General features: G+C 44.5%; 1 protein-coding gene across 1 annotated transcript; it reads right to left on the minus strand.

Moving 5' to 3' along the window:
* Window positions 1-2,212: 2,212 nt before the first annotated feature.
* EAF2 (ELL associated factor 2) lies at window positions 2,213-23,064 on the minus strand. The gene is made up of 6 exons (XM_066575332.1): window positions 22,878-23,064; window positions 20,766-20,860; window positions 11,555-11,691; window positions 8,924-9,072; window positions 6,999-7,220; window positions 2,213-2,620 (listed from the first exon to the last, which is right to left on the minus strand). The coding sequence occupies exons 1-6, from the start codon at window positions 22,990-22,992 to the stop codon at window positions 2,574-2,576; spliced, it is 765 nt and encodes a 254-aa protein (XP_066431429.1). The 5' UTR covers window positions 22,993-23,064; the 3' UTR covers window positions 2,213-2,573.
* Between the last annotated feature and the right edge of the window lie 157 nt (window positions 23,065-23,221).

Consider the following 23,221-nt stretch of genomic DNA (forward strand, 5'->3'; position numbering starts at 1 on the left):
GAAAAGCGGTAGCCATTTTTAGGAGGGGAAGACAACTGACTAACTCCTCTCTAGGGACCCGATCTTTAATAGAGGCTTCCAGCCTGTTTAGCCATAGGACCATGGATCTGGCCACGGAAGTCGATGCTATGCTGGCCTCGACAGTAAAGGAAGTTGCTTCCCAGGCCCTCCTCATCAAACCGTCGATCTTTATATCCATGGGATCCGAGAGTTGTGAGGTGTCTTCAAAGGGCAAGAGGGTTTTCTTGGCTACCTTTGTGATTTGTACATCGACTTTTGCGGTCTCTGTATAGGCGGACGTCCTCAGGAGCGAACGCAAGCCGGTTTCGGATTTCCCTTGATACCAATAGCCTCTTCTCAGGCTCCTGCCATACATCTGCAATCACCTGTTGCAGGGTCTGGGTGACCGGGAACATGGTCTTTCTTCGTGACCAGAGGCCGCCAAACATTTCGTCCTGGATTGTCCTGGGTGGGTGATCCTCTTCTATCTGCATTGTCTCCCTCACTGCCTTGATGAGGTGTGCAATGTCGTTTGAGGCGAAATAATACTTTTTCTCATCCTCTATAAGTACTGGTGGGTCCTCTAGTTCTCCTTCTGACAGGAGTTCCAGGGATTCACCGGAAATTGAGCTCACTGATTTGGTTTGTCTTGGTCTTTTAGGGACCCGTGACGGACCTGGCTGAGCCTGGGGAAGGGACGCCATAGAGGCCTGAAATTCCTCCCTAATCATACAGCGGATGTCAGTTTTAAACGGCGCTTTTTCCTCTGCCAATATCTTTCCTGTGCACACCTCGCATAGGGGCTTTTTATAATTTTCCTCAAGCTTTTTGCTGCAGAGGACACATTTTTTTTTTAGTTTTTTCTGGGGTCCACCTTACTCTTCGGACCTTCCTTATCCATCTAACCCATACAAAACAATGGGGGAGAGGGGAGAGAAAAAGGGGAACATATATGCATCCTATCCAGTACAAGTGGTAATTTACGCATTCCATTTTTTGGCATACAGCCTACTCACGGCTATAGAGTATCAGTTTCTCCCTCTAGTGCTGAGCTGTCGCGAGTACACATGCTTTTGGCACTTCTAGGCAATCAGCAGGATACCTCCATGGAGTAGAGCCTGCTTTATATGGGAGAAATTTCGAATTTGGCACCATTTCCGGGTTCTCTGCCGGTAGCCACGCCCACTACGTTGAGCGCGTGACATCACCACGCCGGATGACGTCACCGCTATGCACACCGAGGATCCAGAAGCCGGGGAGGCCACCGCTGCTGTTCCCCTGCCAGGAGGAACTATCTCATCGCAGCAGTGGTGGCCTGAACATGCGGACCGCGCGAGGGAGATCTGCGCTGCTGAGGCGACTTACGGTACCTTTGGCAGTGCAGGTCAGGGATGCAGGGACTACGGCGGTATGTGGCCCCGACCTCTACCCTCCAGAGCGATCGCACAGCGTGCGGTATAGTTTCTTTCCTCCACAGGTTCGCTGGAGTTCTCTGCTTCATCTGGCCACCGTAGGGACAGGAAGACACTAAAGCATGGGTGAAAAGAGGTGCTTTAAACTCTCTTCCTGTCCCTACTGAGGTAAGAGGCAACCTCCATGTGTAATGGGGCGGTCAGGATGACGACCTGGAAATAGTTGATCATGTGGGGTCCACCACTTGGGACCTCAAATCGATCAGCTGGTTGTACACCCACTCACAGTGGTGGTATACACTGGGGTTAGAGCTGATGCCGCAGCTCCGACCCGTATGTAGTGGCCAGCGCTTGTAACTGCAGGCATGGCTTCCATTCATTTCAATGAGTACTGCAACTTCAAGCACTGGCCACTACACAGGGATGCAAGGAAAGGGGTGGTACTAGTACAGCATTTTGCTGCTAGTTGACGGTCTGCGGACCCCTTCTGATGGCGGTACACCAGCAGACATTGTTGGGGAAGTTTGCGGTCGGCTCCAGTGATTTCCCCCCCCCCCCCCCCCAAATTGTTTAGTTTTCACCCATCCTGCGATGGCCAATTCATACAAACGACGGGCAGCTATGACATTGGTTTCCTTTTCCGCTGTTCAAAGCATGGGTAAAAAACAATTGCACGAAGCGACTAGTATAAAAAAATTGCATAACTTAAATCCTCTACTTGTCTCTTTATTTTTGCCATCTCAGGGAGGAGGCCGCTCACCTTCGGACGCTCTGAATGACGACACATCGCACACAGGAGAGACTGTAGATTTTTTTTTATTGCACTTTTTTGTTTAACCGGAAAAGAACCAAAGAAAAGAAGAAATACTGACTTGGCTCCACGTCTCGCGAGGACCGGCAGCCGCAGCGGTCTGTGAGCGTCTTCCGTTTATTGCTTTATATAAGTCAATAAAACAACTTTAAAGGGAAAAGAAAAAGTGCAGCCAAACTCCGGTCCCCGAGTAATAAGATAAGAGGCAGTGATTGTAGAAGGCGGCAGGGGGCGCAGCGGCTGACCCCCAGAAACATGGGGCAGATGTCTGATCACAACAGTCACCTCAGTCATAGTGCAAACAGATGCTGGATTATATGTGCAGCGCAGTGAAGCGTCAGCTCCGGGGCTCAGTCATCGCTGTCACTGCCCGACTCGCTCAGCTGAAGGTCGCTCTCTGAAATACAAGGCAACAAATTAGTAGCAATCAGATCAGACTGCAGGACAAAGTAATAAAGTGCTGGTGAACAAAGATATTAGTAGCAGCACATAAAGCAAACCACAACCATGGTAGGACCTTGAGAGATGCAGCAGCCAACCGGATCCGGACCTCATCCACAATGCATATCAATAAAGAAATGTAACAGCATCAATGGGTGTAGGAAACTTAGATGCCTTTATTCTCCCATAAACACCAAGAAATATAGGCCAAGTTTCAGCCCCCAAATTGGACCTTTGTCAAGCTCATTGAATGGCTGAGCGCTGCCTGTGATTGGCTGAGCACTGTGACCAATCACAGGCAGCTCTCAGCTTTCATTCAATGAATGGCTGAGCGCTGCCTGCCTGTAATTGCGCTCAACCAATCAGACGCAGCCCTTTCAGGAGGCAGGGATTGTACATCCCCGGTGCTGAAAGAACTTTATTACAGTGCCGGGATGACAAGTATATTTAATTTTATTGATATATATTACATATAATATTTATTTTTTGTACTGCAGCTATGGATGTTTTTCATAAAAGTACTTATATTTAACCCCTTTGTGACGGCGCTATCGTAAAACTACGTCCTGCTGTTGCAGGACGTGTATGGAGGGAGGTAGCGCCGCTATCTCCCTCCATACAGCACGGGCGTCAGCTGTTTATTGCAGCTGACACCCGCGGGCAATAGCCGCGCTCGGCCGTCCGCGGCTATTAACCCTTTAAATGCCGCTGTCAATTCTGACAGCGGCATTTAAATCCCCCGAACGCTGTTTGGGGGTCCAGCAGTAAGAAAAAAGATCAATAAAGTTTTTTAAATTGTAAAAAAAAAAAAAAAAAAAAAAAAAGTTATAAAAGTTTAAAATCACCCCCCTTTTACAATTTATCAATTACTAAAAAATCTAATTCATTAAATAAAAATATGTATTTGGTATCGCCGCGTCCGTCAAGTCCGATCTATCAAAGTAGTGCATTACTTTTCCTGTACGGTGAACGTCGTCCGAAAAAAAAAAATAAAGAACGGCAGAAATACACTTTTTTAGTTACCGTATATACCGGCGTATAAGACGACTTTTGAACCCCGAAAAATCTGCTCTGCAGTCGGGGGTCGTCTTATGCGCCGGTAATACAAAAAAAAAAAAAAGTGTAAAAAAAAAAAATTTTATTACTCACCTCCCACGGCAGGCCGTCGCTCGCTCCGGCAGGCCGTCGCTCGCTCCGGCAGGCCGTCGCTCGCTCCGGCAGGCCGTCGCTCGCTCCGGCAGGCCGTCGCTCGCTCCGGCAGGCCGTCGCTCGCTCCGGCAGGCCGTCGCTCGCTCCGGCAGGCCGTCGCTCGCTCCGGCAGGCCGTCGCTCGCTCCGGCAGGCCGTCGCTCGCTCCGGCAGGCTGTCGCTCGCTCCGGCAGGCTGTCGCTCGCTCCTCGCCCCCGCCGCAGCATAGCTTTCTGAATGCGGGGCTTGAAATCCCCGATTCCAGAAAGCTAATACACATGCCGGCAGCCATGACAGCATTGAATGGCTGTGATTGGCTAAAGCACACGTGGCTTCAGCCAATCACACTATTCAATGACATCATTGAATGGCTGTGATTGGCTGAAGGCGCACGTGTTAGCAATCACACCCATTCAATGATGTCATTGAATAGTGTGATTGGCTGAAGCCACGTGTGCTTTAGCCAATCACAGCCATTCAATGATGTCATGGCTGCCGGCGTGTGTATTAGCTTTCTGGAAGCGGGGATTTCAAGCCCCACATTCAGAAAGCTATGCTGCGCCGGGGACGAGGAGCGAGCGACATCCTGCCGGAGCGAGCGACATCCTGCCGGAGCGCGACAGAACGCCGTGGGAGGTGAGTAATAAATTTTTTTTTTTTTCTCCACTGAATACCGGCGTATAAGGTGACAGTTGGGGGGGTCGTCTTATACGCCCCGTCGCCTTATACGCCGGTATATACGGTACCCTGTCTTCTAGAAAAAAAATGCAATAAAAAGCGATCAAAAAGTTGTATGTATTCCAAATTGATACTATCGGAAACTACAGGACATCCCGCAAAAATGGAGCCCTTGCTCAACTATGTCAACGGAAAAATAAAAAAGTTATTGCGTGCACAAAATGACCGCAGAAAATTGGAAAAAATTAAATATCTTAAAAAAAAATAAAAATACAAGTACTACAGCAAAAAAAAAAAAAAAAACTATATAAGTTTGGTATCGTAGTAATTATACTGATCCATAGAATAAAAATATCAGGTCGTTTTTGTTGCAGTTTGTGCGCCGTAGAAACAGGACGCACCAAAAAAATGGTGGCATGTCGTTTTTTTTCCATTTCTCTCTGCTAAGAATTTTTAAAAAGTTTTTCAGTAAATTATATGTTACAATAAATAGTGCCACTGAAAAATACAACTCGTACCGCAAAAAGCAAGCCCTCATACAGCGACGGCGATGGATAAATAAAGCAGCTACGATTTTTTAAAAGGGAGTAGGAAAAAACAAAAATGGAAAAAAGCAAAAAAGCTCCGTCACTAAGGGGTTAAAGCCCTGCCCCGAAAAACACTGCGGGGGTTGTGACATTCTAGTGCTTTCAATGGGGCCGCTGAAATCAATGAGAGCGCTTTGCGATCCTCTGTCCCAGTTGTGGCAGGGGATTCTTTACTTCCCGTGAGGAGTCCCCTTGCCACTGAACACTGATAGTGCTCAGTGTTCAGTGACAAGGGGACTCCCCGCGGGGGAATATTTCCACGTATGCAGCACCTGCTGCATTTCCCACCCTAGGCTTATACTCTAGTCACTAAGTTTTCTCATTTTTTTGTGGTAAATTTAGGTGCCTCGGCTTATATTCGGGTCAGCTTATACTCGAGTATATGCGGTATATAGTATTTACATTGTGCTAGAGCACTCAAACATAATAAAGCTTCTATAGATTTAGTGTTGTTGTAATCATAATGGAATAAAGGTAACAATATTTACACATGTTGAATGCTGTGAAAAAAAAAAAAATGTAATTGTTCCCCCACCCCCATTGTCCCAACTGCAAAACAATTAGTTGCTCAATACATTATATGTACCAAAAATTGGTTCATACAAAAGTAGAGCTCAGCCCACAAAGTACAAGGTGTCATACAGCTACATACACAAAGAAATAAGTTATGACCGCCAGAACACAAACTGGGAAACTAAAGCGCAAATTAATTATGTCATAAAAGGGTTCAAAATGGACTTAAAGTGACGAAGTTCTGATGAAAGTATATCTAAATGATAAATTCAAAATAGGTAACAAAAATGACTTTTCAGGAGGATTTTTCTAATTTGAATGGGACAATTATGGGGTTAATGGACGGTCTGAGTGAAGCCGATATCTGGTGACGAGGGGCCGCCTCCCATTAACGGGGGTCTTCAGGCCCGGCGCTCATGGACATCATCTCTATCCCAGAAAACATAACTGTGACAATTATCACAGAGGGAAGTATCTGATGTGTGATGAAGGAATGCCTAGCGCTGCAGCAGCGGATCCGCCTCGGATGTCCCTGTTATGGGTGCGGTTGTCACTACTGCACCGGAGATAAACGAGAACCATAAATGTTAACCCGTTAGCGACCGCCCGCATCAGAAGCCTGGCAATGGTCTCCTGTGCCAGAGGGAGCGGGTGCTCAGCTGTTTAATAGCCCGGCACTTGCTCAAACAGGGGGATCAGAGAAACCCCAGATTCCTGCTGTTTAAATGCAACCGCGGCATGTAAAAGCCTGACAGAGGGAGAAGGCTCCATTTATCAATAATTAGACCCCCGCAATGTGATTGCAGGGTTCTAATGGGTTGCCATGCCACCCGATTGCTTGAATATGGTCTATTAGTCTGCCAGCTACAGTGGCCTATAAGACTGAGCCCCATAGGGTTTATAATACACTGCTATACTGAACAGTGTATTAGAAGAATGATAAAAGATGACATTCAAGACCAATATTCAGGACAAATATATATAAAAAAACAAAATAAACTTCTCCCCCTTTATGTTATAAAAACACACAAAACTGGAATGCAGATCGTTAAACTTTCCTATAGGAAAAAAAAATGGAACAAAAAGCAATCAAAATGTTATATGGTCCCAAAAATCAGATAAATGAAGACTAGAGCTCATCCCGCACACAAGCGGCCCCCACAGAGCGAAGTCAATGGATAAAATTTAAAAAAGGCTCTAGGACTGAGACAATGAAAAAAAAACAAAAAAAACATGAAGTTAGTCCCCTTATATATACCCCCAGGAACTACATCTGATCATGTGACCACGAGTCTTTCACACTATTGACCTCCATAGGAGAATACCCATCACCCCCCCTTACAGTCCTTCCCCGCCCGGTTACACGTACTCAGGGTGTTCATCAGCTGCTTGCTGCTCTCTTGAGGCTTGTTATTCACGCTCTCCATGCTGGACAAGGACTGCTGCGGCTGGGGGGCCGAGTGTGAAGACTTGTTCCCCTCATCCTCGGAGTCGCTGGAGCTGTCATCGCTGCTGGAAGACGAACTCTTAGACTCAGAGGAACTGTCCGAGCTGCTCATCTGGTTGATCACGCTGGCCTCCGCCATCAGCTCTGCAGGAAGATGAAGAACACACATTAGAAGTGTTCCTGCACCCATGACCAGACATTGAGAGAGGCAGATCTGAGGACCTCTCTCCACCGCCGCTCAGCAATATGGTGTCAGGGATTAAATCTGCACAAAATATTAAATATTCTGGAAGAAACTGAAGTTTAAGTTACTTCTACACAGATATGATGCGCCCACTACAGAGGCAGAAGGTGGAAGTCATTCTTTGCATACAAAGAGCTTCCTCTAGTTGTGGCAGTGAGCTCCCCCTAGTGGCGAGAAAAGACAGGATAAGAAGGAGAAATTAATATATACACAGACACACTGAGAGTCCCCGGTGGTGCCGTATAAATCTGTATACATCAGTAAGCTTCCCATAGTGCCAGCTGTAAAAATCTGTATATAGGGAGCTCCCCCTATTGGCAGCTGCATAAGTCTGTATGTAGGGATTCCCCCTAGTTATGGCTTTATAAATCTGTATACAGTGAGCCCCCCCTAGTGGTGGCTTTATATTGCTGTATACTGTATTCTTTCCCTAGTGGCAGCTGCAAACAGTTCATGTAACTACGTGAAGAGACGCCGGGGTCCGGGCTCTGTTCATATAAAGATATTAAGAAACTAATCAGAGAAGAATATTGCACATTCGCCCAATTATAAACCGGATGGAGATCTACAGGGTGAAGATATAAGGGGGCCCTTTGATTTATATGTAAAGCTGGCCATACATAGATAACCATTAGCTGAACCTGCTGATTCTGGCATGAGCCGTTGACCAGCTAATGTGTATGGGCATTTCGACTTTCCAACAATGGCATACGCGAAGGGAAAGAAGGGTGCAGCGGGAACAATTGTTGGAAGAGAGGTTTCTGGTGGGACAGAGGGGACTGGCGGCTAACGAAAGTGTATGGCCAGCTTCACTCATTCACATTTATCAGTCCTTTATAGAATTTCTTTTTTTTTTTTACTTTCCCATTCCTCCACACGCAGACTCCCTACTGCATCTTCTCCTCTCCCCCGTCAGCTCACTACAAACAGTCTGGATTCTCTTCTTACTCTACGCATTCGTCTTTCTGCAGGTCAGTGAGGGTCACATCCCTGTGCTGGAGCGTTCACTGGCTAGGAAGGAATGCTGATCTATTGCAGAAACTTCACGCATGCACAGTCTCTGCAATAGCCGGGCACTCCCGGCTAGACCAATTTAGTGACGTAGTGTACATTGCCGGGCAGGAAGGAGACTGCCTGTGAATGTATGAAACGTCACAGGAAGCAGAAGAATCAGCCAGCTGGAGGTGAGGCGACATTTTTGAGACGGCAGCAGCCAGGAATAGCTCAGCGAGGAGATCTGGTATGTAGACGGAGGAATAGGGGAGTATAAAATTTTAGTTTTTTTCATGACAGAATCCCTTTAAAGGAGTTGTCCCACTTCTAGTTGTTTTGCTGTAGGAAGCAGGGAGCTCCCTACATTGCACGGTGGTCTGGGTTGGTACTGCAGGCTGAGTCCTACTGAAGTGAATACGGCGAATCCTGCAGTACCGACCTCAGCCTCTGTGCAATGTACAGAGTGGTCCGCTACCTGCAACGAAAACAAATAAAAGTGGGACAACCCCTTTAAACTTAACAGAATCTTAAGATCAGTACAAAATAAGTTCACAAAGTAACTCCAGCTGAATGCAGAATGTTCTGATGAGCCATATGCAGGGTCTTATACCTCGCTCTAGGTCATCCATTGGAGACGTGGGGGAGCTTTTCTCTTCCAGGGGGGAGGAAGTTTTGCTGTTGGTTGGAGTCTTGTTGGCATTTCTCATTTGTTGCTGCTGCTGCTCGATGCGAGACTGGATCTTGCTGCTTCCTTCAGCTCTGCAATCAAACAGATGGAGATAAGACCTGGAAACGTTCACAAGACAACAGGCTGCACACATTCACGTCAAGGGGAACGACATCAACTGTTAAAGGGGCCGGCCACTTTATAGCCAATCTTTACAAATGTGTCAGTCATGCAACTTACTTCCTGTATTATTTCTGTGCATGGTATTCTTCATTACTGCTGCCATGCTTTCATGTTTCAGCTGTCCGTAAGATGGCTGCAGATGAAGGGGCATGTGATCAAACACGTTATTCCTCCGCTGAAGCCATCTGCAGCGGTCCTGGACATCAGGAAACTAGTGCGTTGCTTCAATGGAGGAGTGTGAATGACGTGTCTGGTCACATGCCCCTCCATCTGCAGCCATCATATGGTTAGGAGCTTAGTGCGGGCGGAACAGAAGGCTTATCGAATGAGGAGATAAAAATAAAAAGGCAAAACTTCAATAAAGAATATATTGGCAAGTTGTATAAATGCATCTTTAACACAGTTGTGAAGGTTAGACAGGAAGTGCAAGATCCCTTTAAGATAAGAGGGTCAAACTCCTTTTTACCGAGGGCCACATTAGCATTATGGTTGTTTTTGTTAGGTCTTCACATGGGTGTATTTGCACTCCGTATTACATGTGCATATGTTATGTGTATTATGGACAGATTAAACCCTACTGATCTGCATTGGTACTTAATGGGCACAGAGGAGGCATTATTAATTTATGGGGCATAAAATGGGGCACAGAGAGGAACAGCGGCAGGATGGGGATGGTTTACAGAGTCAAGTCATAGTTTGAAGAAATCCTACAGTCTGTGCCCAGATTACGAAAAAGGACGGCTCTAAAGAACACATCACCTGTGATCACTAAAGGTAACTGCACTGCAATCACCATCACTGTGTAGATGCCGTAGCCGGCTATAGGGACTTCATGAATTAGAAGTCAACTAGAGCTGAGCTGCAGTATGGAGGGGGCGGAGGGGCCCAAGCTACACCAGGGCCCATAAGCCTTTAGCCACACCGCTGTCTTTAAAACAAAAAAAAACTTCCACCCGGTGAGCTAACACAGATGCGAGTCTTCTGTACTTCCCCGCTGTAGGACATCTAACATGGAATAACGGATCATGCAGAAACTATCATTGTTGATGGATTCAGGGAACTTCACTGTAAACTGCGGCTGAGACCCCACAGGGGCGGCCAACCACACGAGACAGAAGTGGGCTGATGGGTGAACACATTAGTGCATATTGGATGTCACAAGGGTTCTAACTGGCTGTACATGTTCAAAGAATCGCTTGGTTGATATTGTCCATTTTCATCAGCTTTAGTCTAGTAGGTGCGACTTAAAGGGCACTAACTTTTCAGACCACCTCTGCTCATCTAATAGAAGTATGACAAGTCTGCTGAGGCTATTAAAAAAGTTGTTTTCCCCTGTAAATCAAGTGTAAACTGGCTGCTAGTAGGTAGGCGTCTCCCCTCCAGCTTATCTGCCTGTTGGGTATTGAGCTTCTGCAGTTACGGGGATGCTAAGACATGGGGGAGGGGCTATCTTCACCGGCTCCTCCCTGCACTCACAGGCCGACAGATCTGCAGACACAGTGGGGGCATTTAAAGAGACTGACCATCTTTTTGCACCTCAAAATAATCCATTTAACACCAATTACAGCAATATCTACTGTGTGGATCTGTGCAGTAGTTTTGGTGAAATCTGCATATTATCAGCAGCAGCACATGCATAGAGGACTACTTATAGTAGTCCTGGATAGTCGAGAGCTGAAGGCTAGCCTCATCCATTCTACACTCCAGCCATTCACAGACTGCTGTCTGCCTATTACTGCGTATAGAGAGACAGCTGCCAATCATTGGCTGGAGGGCAAGGTGGGTATGGGTAGCTGCAGCTCATGAATATGCAGGACTAGTTCTGTATCTGGCTACTACAAATTAATTGCAGTACTTTTGGAGAAACTTGCACAGATCTATACAGCAGACATATCACTAATCAGTGCGACAGGCAATACCTTATGGTGTTCTAAGAGGGCTGCAAAAACGTGGTGACAGGTTCCCTTTAAAAAGGCTTTATGCCAGACAACTGGCGTAGAAAAGTAAGAGGATTAGTGTAAAGGCCTTCTGCGCTGGTTTTACCACTTTCGTGGCGCAAATTTCAGGAGGGGGCGTGTCCACCCTGGACTGACAGATTTAAGTATAACAAGAGTAAATTATGCCAGACCTGCTGATTGGACCAGGAATAGTGCAATGCAGCATTGGAAGTAAGGGAAAGGAGGTCAGGACAGTAAACTACTGGCATAATGCTAGACTTGCTACATGTCCCATTCCTGAAAATGGATCGTAAACAGGGCAGCAGAAACCGTGCAACCAGCAGCAGATGAGGGGTGAGGAGGCCCTGGTGTATTTTAGAGCACTTGTTAAACGAAGGTGTGTTAGGATGCACGACTACTGAGAAATCACACGGACTAGAACCATCAACGGCACCTGGTCTTTTTCACAGTGATATTGCTGTTCAGCTTCTCCAGCCGGCACTCGCCCGTTTCATGATTCACTATCAGGATACATTCCCGCAGGTACGTCCGCTTGGAGCCTTTAAATACCGTGAAAGGAGCGGTGGATCCCTGGAATGAAAAAGCGAAGAATCAGCAACACACAAAGTATAATATATACCTCCATCTAGATGTGGAAGAGCACAGCAGTAACTGCAGATAAAAGATAACAGCAGGGACTAGTTGTGCAATATACCGCCCCTCCCCCAATGTACGAGACTAAGACTGGGGTCACCCCAGCTTATGTATTAAACATTGCATTATACCGCTGTGTGAGCCGGCCTATCACTGCGTACGGCAGCAATATTGGACATGAATGATATAACTGAATGGCTGTAAATGGTTCATCGAGTGCCGGCTTTGATTGGCTAAACAGCCCTCGTGACCCAATCAAACAACCCCAACCACCATAATACTGCCCCCCCCTGCGCACGCAACCCCCAACTACCATAATACTGCCCCCCACCCGTGCACGCAACCCCCAACTACCATAAAACTGCCCCCACCCGCGCACGCAACCCCCAACTACCATAAAACTGCCCCCACCCGCGCACGCAACCCCCAACTACCATAAAACTGCCCCCACCCGCGCACGCAACCCCCAACTACCATAATACTGCCCCCACCCGCGCACGCAACCCCCAACTACCATAATACTGCCCCCACCCGCGCACGCAACCCCCAACTACCATAATACTGCCCCCCCGCGCACGCAACCACAATATAATACTGCCCCCCCCGCGCACGCAACCACAATGTAATACTGCCCCCCCCGCGCACGCAACCACAATATAATACTGCCCCCCCCCCGCACGCAACCACAATATAATACTGCCCTCCCCCGCACGCAACCACAATATAATACTGCCCCCCCCCGCACGCAGCCACAATATAATACTGCCCCCCCCGCACGCAGCCACAATATAATACTGCCCCCCCCCGCACGCAGCCACAATATAATACTGCCCCCCCCCGCACGCAACCACAATATAATACTGCCCCCCCCCGCACGCAACCACAATATAATACTGCCCCCCCCCGCACGCAACCACAATATAATACTGCCCCCCCCCCCGCACGCAACCACAATATAATACTGCCCCCCCCCCCGCACGCAACCACAATATAATACTGCCCCCTCCCCGCGCACGCAACCACAATATAATACTGCCCCCCCCCGCGCACGCAACCACAATATAATACTGCCCCCCCGCACGCAACCACAATATAATACTGCCCCCCCCCCGCACGCAACCACAATATAATACTGCCCCCCCCCCGCACGCAACCACAATATAATACTGCCCCCCCCGCACGCAACCACAATATAATACTGCCCCCCCCCCGCACGCAACCACAATATAATACTGCCCCCCCCCCGCACGCAACCACAATATAATACTGCCCCCCCCGCGCACGCAACCACAATATAATACTGCCCCCCCCGCGCACGCAACCACAATATAATACTGCCCCCCCCGCACGCAACCACAATATAATACTGCCCCCCCCGCGCACGCAACCACAATATAATACTGCCCCCCCCGCGCACGCAACCACAATATAATACTGCCCCCCCCCCCCGCGCACGCAACCACAATAAAATATTGCCCCCCCGCGCACGCAACCACAATATAATACTGCCCCCCCCGCGCACGCAACCACAATATAATACTGCCCCCCCCCGCGCACGCAACCACAATATAATACTGCCCCCCCCGCGCACGCAACCACAATATAATACTGCCCCCCCCCGCGCACGCAACCACAATATAATACTGCCCCCCCCGCGCACGCAACCACAATATAATACTGCCCCCCCCGCGCACGCAACCACAATATAATACTGCCCCCCCCCGCGCACGCAACCACAATATAATACTGCCCCCCCCGCGCACGCAACCACAATATAATACTGCCCCCCCCCCCCGCGCACGCAACCACAATATAATACTGCCCCCCCGCGCACGCAACCACAATATAATACTGCCCCCCCCGCGCACGCAACCACAATATAATACTGCCCCCCCGCGCACGCAACCACAATATAATACTGCCCCCCCGCGCACGCAACCACAATATAATACTGCCCCCCGCACACGCAACCACAATATAATACTGCCCCCCCCCCGCGCGCACGCAACCACAATATAATACTGCCCCCCCCGCGCACGCAACCACAATATAATACTGCCCCCCCCCGCGCACGCAACCACAATATAATACTGCCCCCCCCTCGTATGCAAACACAACCACTACAATACTGCCCCCCCGTATGCAAACACAACCACTACAATACTGCCCCCCCCGTATGCAAACACAACCACTCCAATACTGCCCCCCCCCCTATGCAAACACAACCACTCCAATACTGCCCCCCCCGTAGTATGCAAACACAACCACTACAATACTGCCCCCCCCCCGTAGTATGCAAACACAACCACTACAATACTGCCCCCCCCGTATGCAAACACAACCACTACAATACTGCCCCCCCCCGTATGCAAACACAACCACTACAATACTGCCCCCCCCCCCCGTATGCAAACACAACCACTACAATACTGCCCCCCCCCGTATGCAAACACAACCACTACAATACTGCCCCCCCCCCGTATGCAAACACAACCACTACAATACTGCCCCCCCGTATGCAAACACAACCACTACAATACTGCCCCCCCCCCCCCGTATGCAAACACAACCACTACAATACTGCCCCCCCCCCGTATGCAAACACAACCACTACAATACTGCACCCCCGTATGCAAACATAACCACTACAATACTACCCCCCCCCTCTGCGTACGCAAACACAACTACTATATGCTGCCCGCTATGTACAAGACTATAACTACTATAATGCTGCCCCCCTATGTACAAGAATATAACTAGTATAATACGGCCTCCTATGTACAAGAATATAACTACTATAACACTGCCCCCTATGTACAAGAATATAACTACTATAACACTGCCCCCTATGTACAAGAATATAACAACTATAATACTGCCTCCTATGTACAAGAATATAACTACTATAACACTGCTCCCTATGTACAAGAGTATAACTACTATAATACTGCCCCCTATGTACAAGAATATAACAACTATAATACTGCCCCCTATGTACAAGAATATAACTACTATAATACTACTCCCTATGTACAAGAATATAACTACTATGATACTGCCCTCTATGTCCAAGAATATAACTACTCTAATACTGCCCTCTATGTCCAAGAATATAACTACTCTAATACTGCCCTCTATGTCCAAGAATATCACTGCTATAATACTGCCCTCTATGTACAAGAATATAACTACTATAATACTGCCCTCTATGTACAAGAATATAACTACTATAATACTGCCCTCTATGTACAAGAATATAACTACTATAATACTACCTCCTATGTCCAAGACTAGAACTACTATAATACTGCCCCCTATGTACAAGAATATAACTACTATACTACTGCCCCCTATCTACAAGAATATAACTACTATAATACTGCCCCCTATGTACAAGAATATAACTACTATAATACTGCCCCCTATGTACAAGAATATAACTACTATAATACTGCCCCCTATGTACAAGAATATAACTACTATAATACTGCCCCCTATGTACAGGAATATAAGTACTATAATACTGCACCCTATGTACAAGAATATAACTACTATAATACTGCCTCCTATGTACAAGAATATAACTACTATAATACTGCCTCCTGTGTACAAGAATATAACTACTATAATACTGCCCCCTATGTACAAGAATATAACTACTATAATACTGCCCCCTATGTACAAGAATATAACTACTATAATACTGCCCCCTATGTACAAGAATATAACTACTATAATACTGCCCCCTATGTACAAGAATATAACTACTATAATACTGCCCCCTATGTACAAGAATATAACTACTATAATACTGCTCCCTATGTACAAGAACATAACTACTATAATACTGCCTCCTATGTACAAGAATATAACTACTATAATACTGCCTCCTGTGTACAAGCCTATAACTACTATAATACTGCCTCCCATGTATAAACATATAACTACTATTATACTGCTCCCCATAGACAAGAATATAACTGCTATAATACTGCTCCCTATGTACAAGAACATAACTACTATAATACTGCTCCTTATGTACAAGAATATAACTACTATGATACTGCCCCCCATGTACAAGGCTATAACTACTACAATACTGCCTCCCATGTATAAACATATAACTACTATTATACTGCTCCCCATAGACAAGAATATAACTGCTATAATACTGCTCCTATGTACAAGAATGTAACTACTATAATACTGTCCTCTATGTACAAGAATATAACTACTATATTACCTCCTATATACAAGAATATAACTACTATAATACTGCCCCTATGTACAAGAAAATAACTACTATAATACTGCCCCCTATGTACAACAATATAACTACTATAATACTGCCCCCTATGTACCAGAATATAACTACTATAATACTGCCCCTATGTACAAGAATATAACTACTATAATATTGCCCCTATGTACAAGAATATAACTACTATAATACTGCCCCCTATGTACAAGAATATAACTACTATAATACTGCTCCCTATGTACAAGAATATAACTACTATAAAACTGCTCCTATGTACAAGAATATAACTCCTATAATACTGCCCCCTATGTACAAGAATATAACTACTATAATACTGCCCCCTATGTACAAGAATATAACTACTATAATACTGCCTCCTATGTACAAGAATATAACTACTATAATACTGCCCCCTATGTACAAGAATATAACTACTATAATGCTGCCCCCTATGTACAAGAATATAACTACTATAATACTGCTTCTGTGTACAAGAATGTAACTACTATAATACTGCTACTATGTACAAGATTATAACTACTATAATACTGCTTCTGTGTACAAGAATATAACTACTATAATACTGCTCCTTATGTACAAGAATATAACTACTATGATACTGCCCCCCATGTACAAGGCTATAACTACTACAATACTGCCTCCCATGTATAAACATATAACTACTATTATACTGCTCCCCATAGACAAGAATATAACTGCTATAATACTGCTCCTATGTACAAGAATGTAACTACTATAATACTGTCCTCTATGTACAAGAATATAACTACTATATTACCTCCTATATACAAGAATATAACTACTATAATACTGCCCCTATGTACAAGAATATAACTACTATAATACTGCCCCCTATGTACAAGAATATAACTACTATAATACTGCCCCCTATGTACAAGAATATAACTACTATAATACTGCCCCCTATGTACAAGAATATAACTACTATAATACTGCCCCCTATGTACAAGAATATAACTACTATAATACTGCCCCCTATGTACAAGAATATAACTACTATAATACTGCCCCCTATGTACAAGAATATAACTACTATAATACTGCCCCTATGTACAAGAATATAACTACTATAATACTGCCCCCTATGTACCAGAATATAACTACTATAATACTGCCCCTATGTACAAGAATATAACTACTATAATATTGCCCCCTATGTACAAGAATATAACTACTATAATACTGCCCCCTATGTACAAGAATATAACTACTATAATACTGCCCCCTATGTACAAGAATATAACTACTATAATACTGCCCCCTATGTACAAGAATATAACTACTATAATACTGCCCCCTATGTACAAGAATATAACTACTATAATACTGCCCCTATGTACAAGAATATAACTACTATAATACTGCCCCCTATGTACCAGAATATAACTACTATAATACTGCCCCTATGTACAAGAATATAACTACTATAATACTGCCCCCTATGTACCAGAATATAACTACTATAATACTGCCCCCTATGTACCAGAATATAACTACTATAATACTGCCCCTATGTACAAGAATATAACTACTATAATATTGCCCCCTATGTACAAGAATATAACTACTATAATGCTACCCCTATATACAAGAATATAACTACTATAATACTGCTCCTATGTACAAGAATATAACTACTATAATACTGCCCCCTATGTACAAGAATATAACTACTATAATACTGGCCCCTATGTACAAGAATATAACTACTATAATACTGCCCCCTATGTACCAGAATATAACTACTATAATATTGCCCCCTATGTACAAGAATATAACTACTATAATACTGCCCCCTATGTACAAGAATATAACTACTATAATACTGCCCCCTATGTACAAGAATATAACTACTATAATACTGCCCCTATGTACAAGAATATAACTACTATAATACTGCCCCTATGTACAAGAATATAACTACTATAATATTGCCCCCTATGTACAAGAATATAACTACTATAATATTGCCCCCTATGTACAAGAATATAACTACTATAATGCTACCCCTATATACAAGAATATAACTACTATAATACTGCTCCTATGTATAAGAATATAACTACTATAATACTGCCCCCTATGTACAAGAATATAACTACTATAATACTGCCCCCTATGTACAAGAATATAACTACTATAATACTGCCCCCTATGTACAAGAATATAACTACTATAATACTGCCCCCTATGTACAAGAATATAACTACTATAATACTGCCCCTATGTACAAGAATATAACTACTATAATACTGCCCCCTATGTACCAGAATATAACTACTATAATACTGCTCCTTATGTACAAGAATATAACTACTATGATACTGCCCCCCATGTACAAGGCTATAACTACTACAATACTGCCTCCCATGTATAAACATATAACTACTATTATACTGCTCCCCATAGACAAGAATATAACTGCTATAATACTGCTCCTATGTACAAGAATGTAACTACTATAATACTGTCCTCTATGTACAAGAATATAACTACTATATTACCTCCTATATACAAGAATATAACTACTATAATACTGCCCCCTATGTACAAGAATATAACTACTATAATACTGCCCCCTATGTACAAGAATATAACTACTATAATACTGCCCCCTATGTACCAGAATATAACTACTATAATACTGCCCCCTATGTACCAGAATATAACTACTATAATACTGCCCCTATGTACCAGAATATAACTACTATAATACTGCCCCCTATGTACCAGAATATAACTACTATAATACTGCCCCTATGTACAAGAATATAACTACTATAATATTGCCCCCTATGTACAAGAATATAACTACTATAATACTGCCCCCTATGTACAAGAATATAACTACTATAATACTGCCCCCTATGTACAAGAATATAACTACTATAATACTGCCCCCTATGTACAAGAATATAACTACTATAATACTGCTCCTATGTACAAGAATATAACTCCTATAATACTGCCCCCTATGTACAAGAATATAACCACTATAATACTGCCCCCTATGTACAAGAATATAACTACTATAATACTGCCCCCTATGTACAAGAATATAACTACTATAATACTGCTTCTGTGTACAAGAATGTAACTACTATAATACTGCTACTATGTACAAGATTATAACTACTATAATACTGCTTCTGTGTACAAGAATATAACTACTATAATACTGCCCCTATGTACAAGAATATAACTACTATAATACTGCTCCTTATGTACAAGAATATAACTACTATGATACTGCCCCCCATGTACAAGGCTATAACTACTACAATACTGCCTCCCATGTATAAACATATAACTACTATTATACTGCTCCCCATAGACAAGAATATAACTGCTATAATACTGCTCCTATGTACAAGAATGTAACTACTATAATACTGTCCTCTATGTACAAGAATATAACTACTATATTACCTCCTACATACAAGAATATAACTACTATAATACTGCCCCCTATGTACAAGAATATAACTACTATAATACTGCCCCCTATGTACAAGAATATAACTGCTATAATACTGCCCCCTATGTACAAGAATATAACTACTATAATACTGCCCCCTATGTACAAGAATATAACTACTATAATACTGCCCCCTATGTACAAGAATATAACTACTATAATACTGCCCCTATGTACAAGAATATAACTACTATAATACTGCCCCCTATGTACCAGAATATAACTACTATAATACTGCCCCTATGTACAAGAATATAACTACTATAATACTGCCCCTATGTACAAGAATATAACTACTATAATACTGCCCCTATGTACAAGAATATAACTACTATAATATTGCCCCCTATGTACCAGAATATAACTACTATAATACTGCCTCCTATGTACAAGAATATAACTACTATAATACTGCCCCCTATGTACAAGAATATAACTACTATAATACTGCCCCCTATGTACAAGAATATAACTACTATAATACTGCTCCCTATGTACAAGAATATAACTACTATAATACTGCCTCCCTATGTACAAGAATATAACTACTATAATACTGCCTCCTATGTACAAGAATATAACTACTATAATACTGCCTCCTATGTACAAGAATATAACTACTATAATACTGAACCTATGTACAAGAATATAACTACTATAATACTGCCCGCTATGTACAAGAATATAACTACTATAATACTGCCTCCAATGTACAAGAATATAACTACTATAATGCTGCCTCCTATGTACAAGAATATAACTACTATAATACGGCCTCCTATGTACAAGAATATAACTACTATAATACTGCCCCCCTATGTACAAGAATATAACAACTATAATACTGCCCCCTATGTACAAGAATATAACTACTATAATACTGCTCCCTATGTACAAGAATATAACTACTATAATACTGCCTCCCTATGTACAAGAATATAACTACTATAATACTGCTCCTATGTACAAGAATATAACTACTATAATACTGCCCCCTATGTACAAGAATATAACTACTATAATACTGCTCCTATGTACAAGAATATAACTACTATAATACTGCCTCCTATGTACAAGAATATAACTACTATAATACGGCCTCCTATGTACAAGAATATAACTACTATAATACTGCCTTCTATGTACAAGAATATAACTACTATAATACTGCCTTCTATGTACAAGAATATAACTACTATAATGCAAGTATATGACTAATTCTGCACTCACCTCCAGGTTGGGGAGAGTAATGGTCACCTGCTCCCCCTTCCCCACCTCCAGGTCTCCTTCGCAGGACGTGTCGATGGATGCCGGCTTAAAATCATCTATTGAAGAGAGAAAATAAATAAAACTGCTGAGGATTATGGGAAATGGGATCCGTAACCAACAGGCTGCTATGTGGAGGATACATTGAGGGTCTCCCCCCCCCCCCCCAGTTTATAGGTCGTGTTCCCCTCCCCCCCCCCCAGTTTATAGGTCGTGTTCCCCTCCCCCCCAGTTGCTGGGTCTGTTAGAAGTAATGTGCTCTGCTATCAGGCCGGGACGATCCGGTCCTTTTCAGAAGGGCTTTGTAACCTTTGACATCAGCAGTAACGGTGGCCGCCAGCCAACGTGCGCCAGTTCCCTGGGCAAACACTGGGCACAGCACCGTGTCTTCCTCACTGCTGACACTAGCGGGACAAGAGGCGCCCAAACACTGCGGGGGCGTCACTAAAGTCCCATGTCAGAACCGTCATCCATGGACCGGACGACCTCATCGCCATAGGTCCCTCATCACCACGTAGCTCCCATAATGCACTGCTCTCCGCTGACCAAAGACCCATCAAGAGTTCCAACGTCACCGGTCAGCGACTAAATCATCTTTATAGAATGAAAACCATTCCGCAGCTTCCTCAGGTTCAAGATCGGCCGTGATTAAGAATGTCAAGAGAACTTAGAACGCATATTATAGGTGCGAACAGTAGAATGTAGCGAGTGACAGACCGATACATTGTAGCAACCCTCAGCTATGATAGGTCTCTGCAGGAAGCTATTTGGGGGGGGGGGGCTGCCAGAGAAGTGGCGACTGGTAATTTAGTAGCAGAACGTTACAGCGAGTGCACAGCTGCTTCCTGACGGCGGGGGTGGGGTGGAGTGGGGGGGAATTTGCACGCAGGTTGGGGGTTTTGCGACATTTTTTGGCGCCGTCCAGGTGTTTACAGGAGGTGAACGGAAAATGAAGTCGTTTTCAGCGCACAAGTTGCATCCAAAATGAACAGAACTAGTATGAAAAAGAAAAAACGGATTTGAAAGGGTTAATTCACGCAGGCGATTTATAAGTCAGACCGCGAATCCGGGTCTTAGTCAAGAATCGTCTGCGTATTCTGTGGGAGCGATTCAGCGTGCCACGTACGATCTGCTGAGCGCACGTCCCCATGGGAACCATATGGCAGAAACAACCAGGGGGCGCAGATCTGTAACACGCCTGAAAGACGGACGGAAAACGGATGCCGAACGCGTGGGGAAAAAAAAAACAAACGCAAAAACGCGTCAAAAGCAAATGGAAAATAGTCCGTTTTTCAAGGACGCAAAAAAAAAAAAAAAAAAAAAAAAAAAAAAAAAAAAAAATCGGAGGAGATCTGCAACACTTGTGCATTTATGCGAAGAGGCGGCGCGGTTTCTCGTTTTTCTCGCTGCCCCGCGCCCTGGTTAGAGCAGTGCTTATTTTCTTCTATGGAAACATTCCAAAAACTGATCCCAAATCCCGCGCCCCGTTTTGTGAAGGATTTTACTTTTCGAACGGAAGGCGATTTTTTTTGTCACTTAAAAAAACGGATGTAAATCTGAGGTCGTTTACGTGTTTTTATTGCAAAAAAACTGCATCCTAAAAGCATTAAAAAAACATTGCAGTGAAATGACAAATATGCGGGTTTTCCGCCGCCCTGCATTGCTGTCGCCCGTGGGAGCGCCTCCTAAAGGGCGGCGGATGTATAATAAAATGTGCTGCTGCTTTCTGATGGAATTTTAAGCTCAGGATCTCTGCTTGCTGTCAGTGAAGGTTCTTATTTCCATGCGAATCACACTTGATTGGTTACTCTGATCCCGCGCGGTCCGCTGCGTACATTCAGACACGATGACATCACTTCTATGACATCACTTTGCGTCATCGCGCCCGAACTTACACCCTGAAGCGTCACAGTGCATCTGGGGCAGGAATATAAGGATTACCTTCTGGGGTGACGGGGAGGTCGGTTTAGGCCAAGTCAGCCCCCCCATCTGGAACCTTCCAGTCACCCTGATCAGCTCCCCTCCCCCACCGCCCCGTACAAGCTGTCACCAGTCCCGGCACTGCCCACTACTCACATCGGATAGTATGGAAGCCGCACCGCGGCTGCTTGTCGAAGGTCTCCCCGAGCTTCAGCACCCGCTCCTTGGTATCAAACAGGGAACAAGCCGCCCCGTTCATCCCTGCGGCCATGGAGCGCAGCCGGCGCCGACCATCTGCTCTCGGCCAGCCGGCTACACCGCACAACAGCTACCGAGGGGCGGGGCTTATGACCCCACTGAATACTTATTGGTCTCTCAGGGAAGAAGGACACTCTGATTCGTTGTAATTTCGTGACGTCATGCATTAGCCCCGCCCCTCCTCCTTTGCCCAGCTTAGCAGCGTTCTCTATAGACTATAGAGTATAAACACCGCACAGTTA

This window comes from Eleutherodactylus coqui, chromosome 8 (genome assembly GCF_035609145.1).
Source record: "Eleutherodactylus coqui strain aEleCoq1 chromosome 8, aEleCoq1.hap1, whole genome shotgun sequence".
In the NCBI taxonomy this organism is placed as follows: Eukaryota; Metazoa; Chordata; class Amphibia; order Anura; family Eleutherodactylidae; genus Eleutherodactylus; species Eleutherodactylus coqui.

Bases quoted from the DNA above. Each gene is read 5' to 3' on its own strand.
- EAF2 (XM_066575332.1), bottom strand. From the start codon at position 22,992: ATGGCCGCAGGGATGAACGGGGCGGCTTGTTCCCTGTTTGATACCAAG. The intron at 7,221-8,923 runs GTATAAGACCCT...ATCTTCCTGCAG, and splicing joins AATGGATGACCTAGAGCGAG to AGCTGATGGCGGAGGCCAGC. The intron at 2,621-6,998 runs GTACGTGTAACC...CTTGTATTTCAG, and splicing joins GCAGCTGATGAACACCCTGA to AGAGCGACCTTCAGCTGAGC.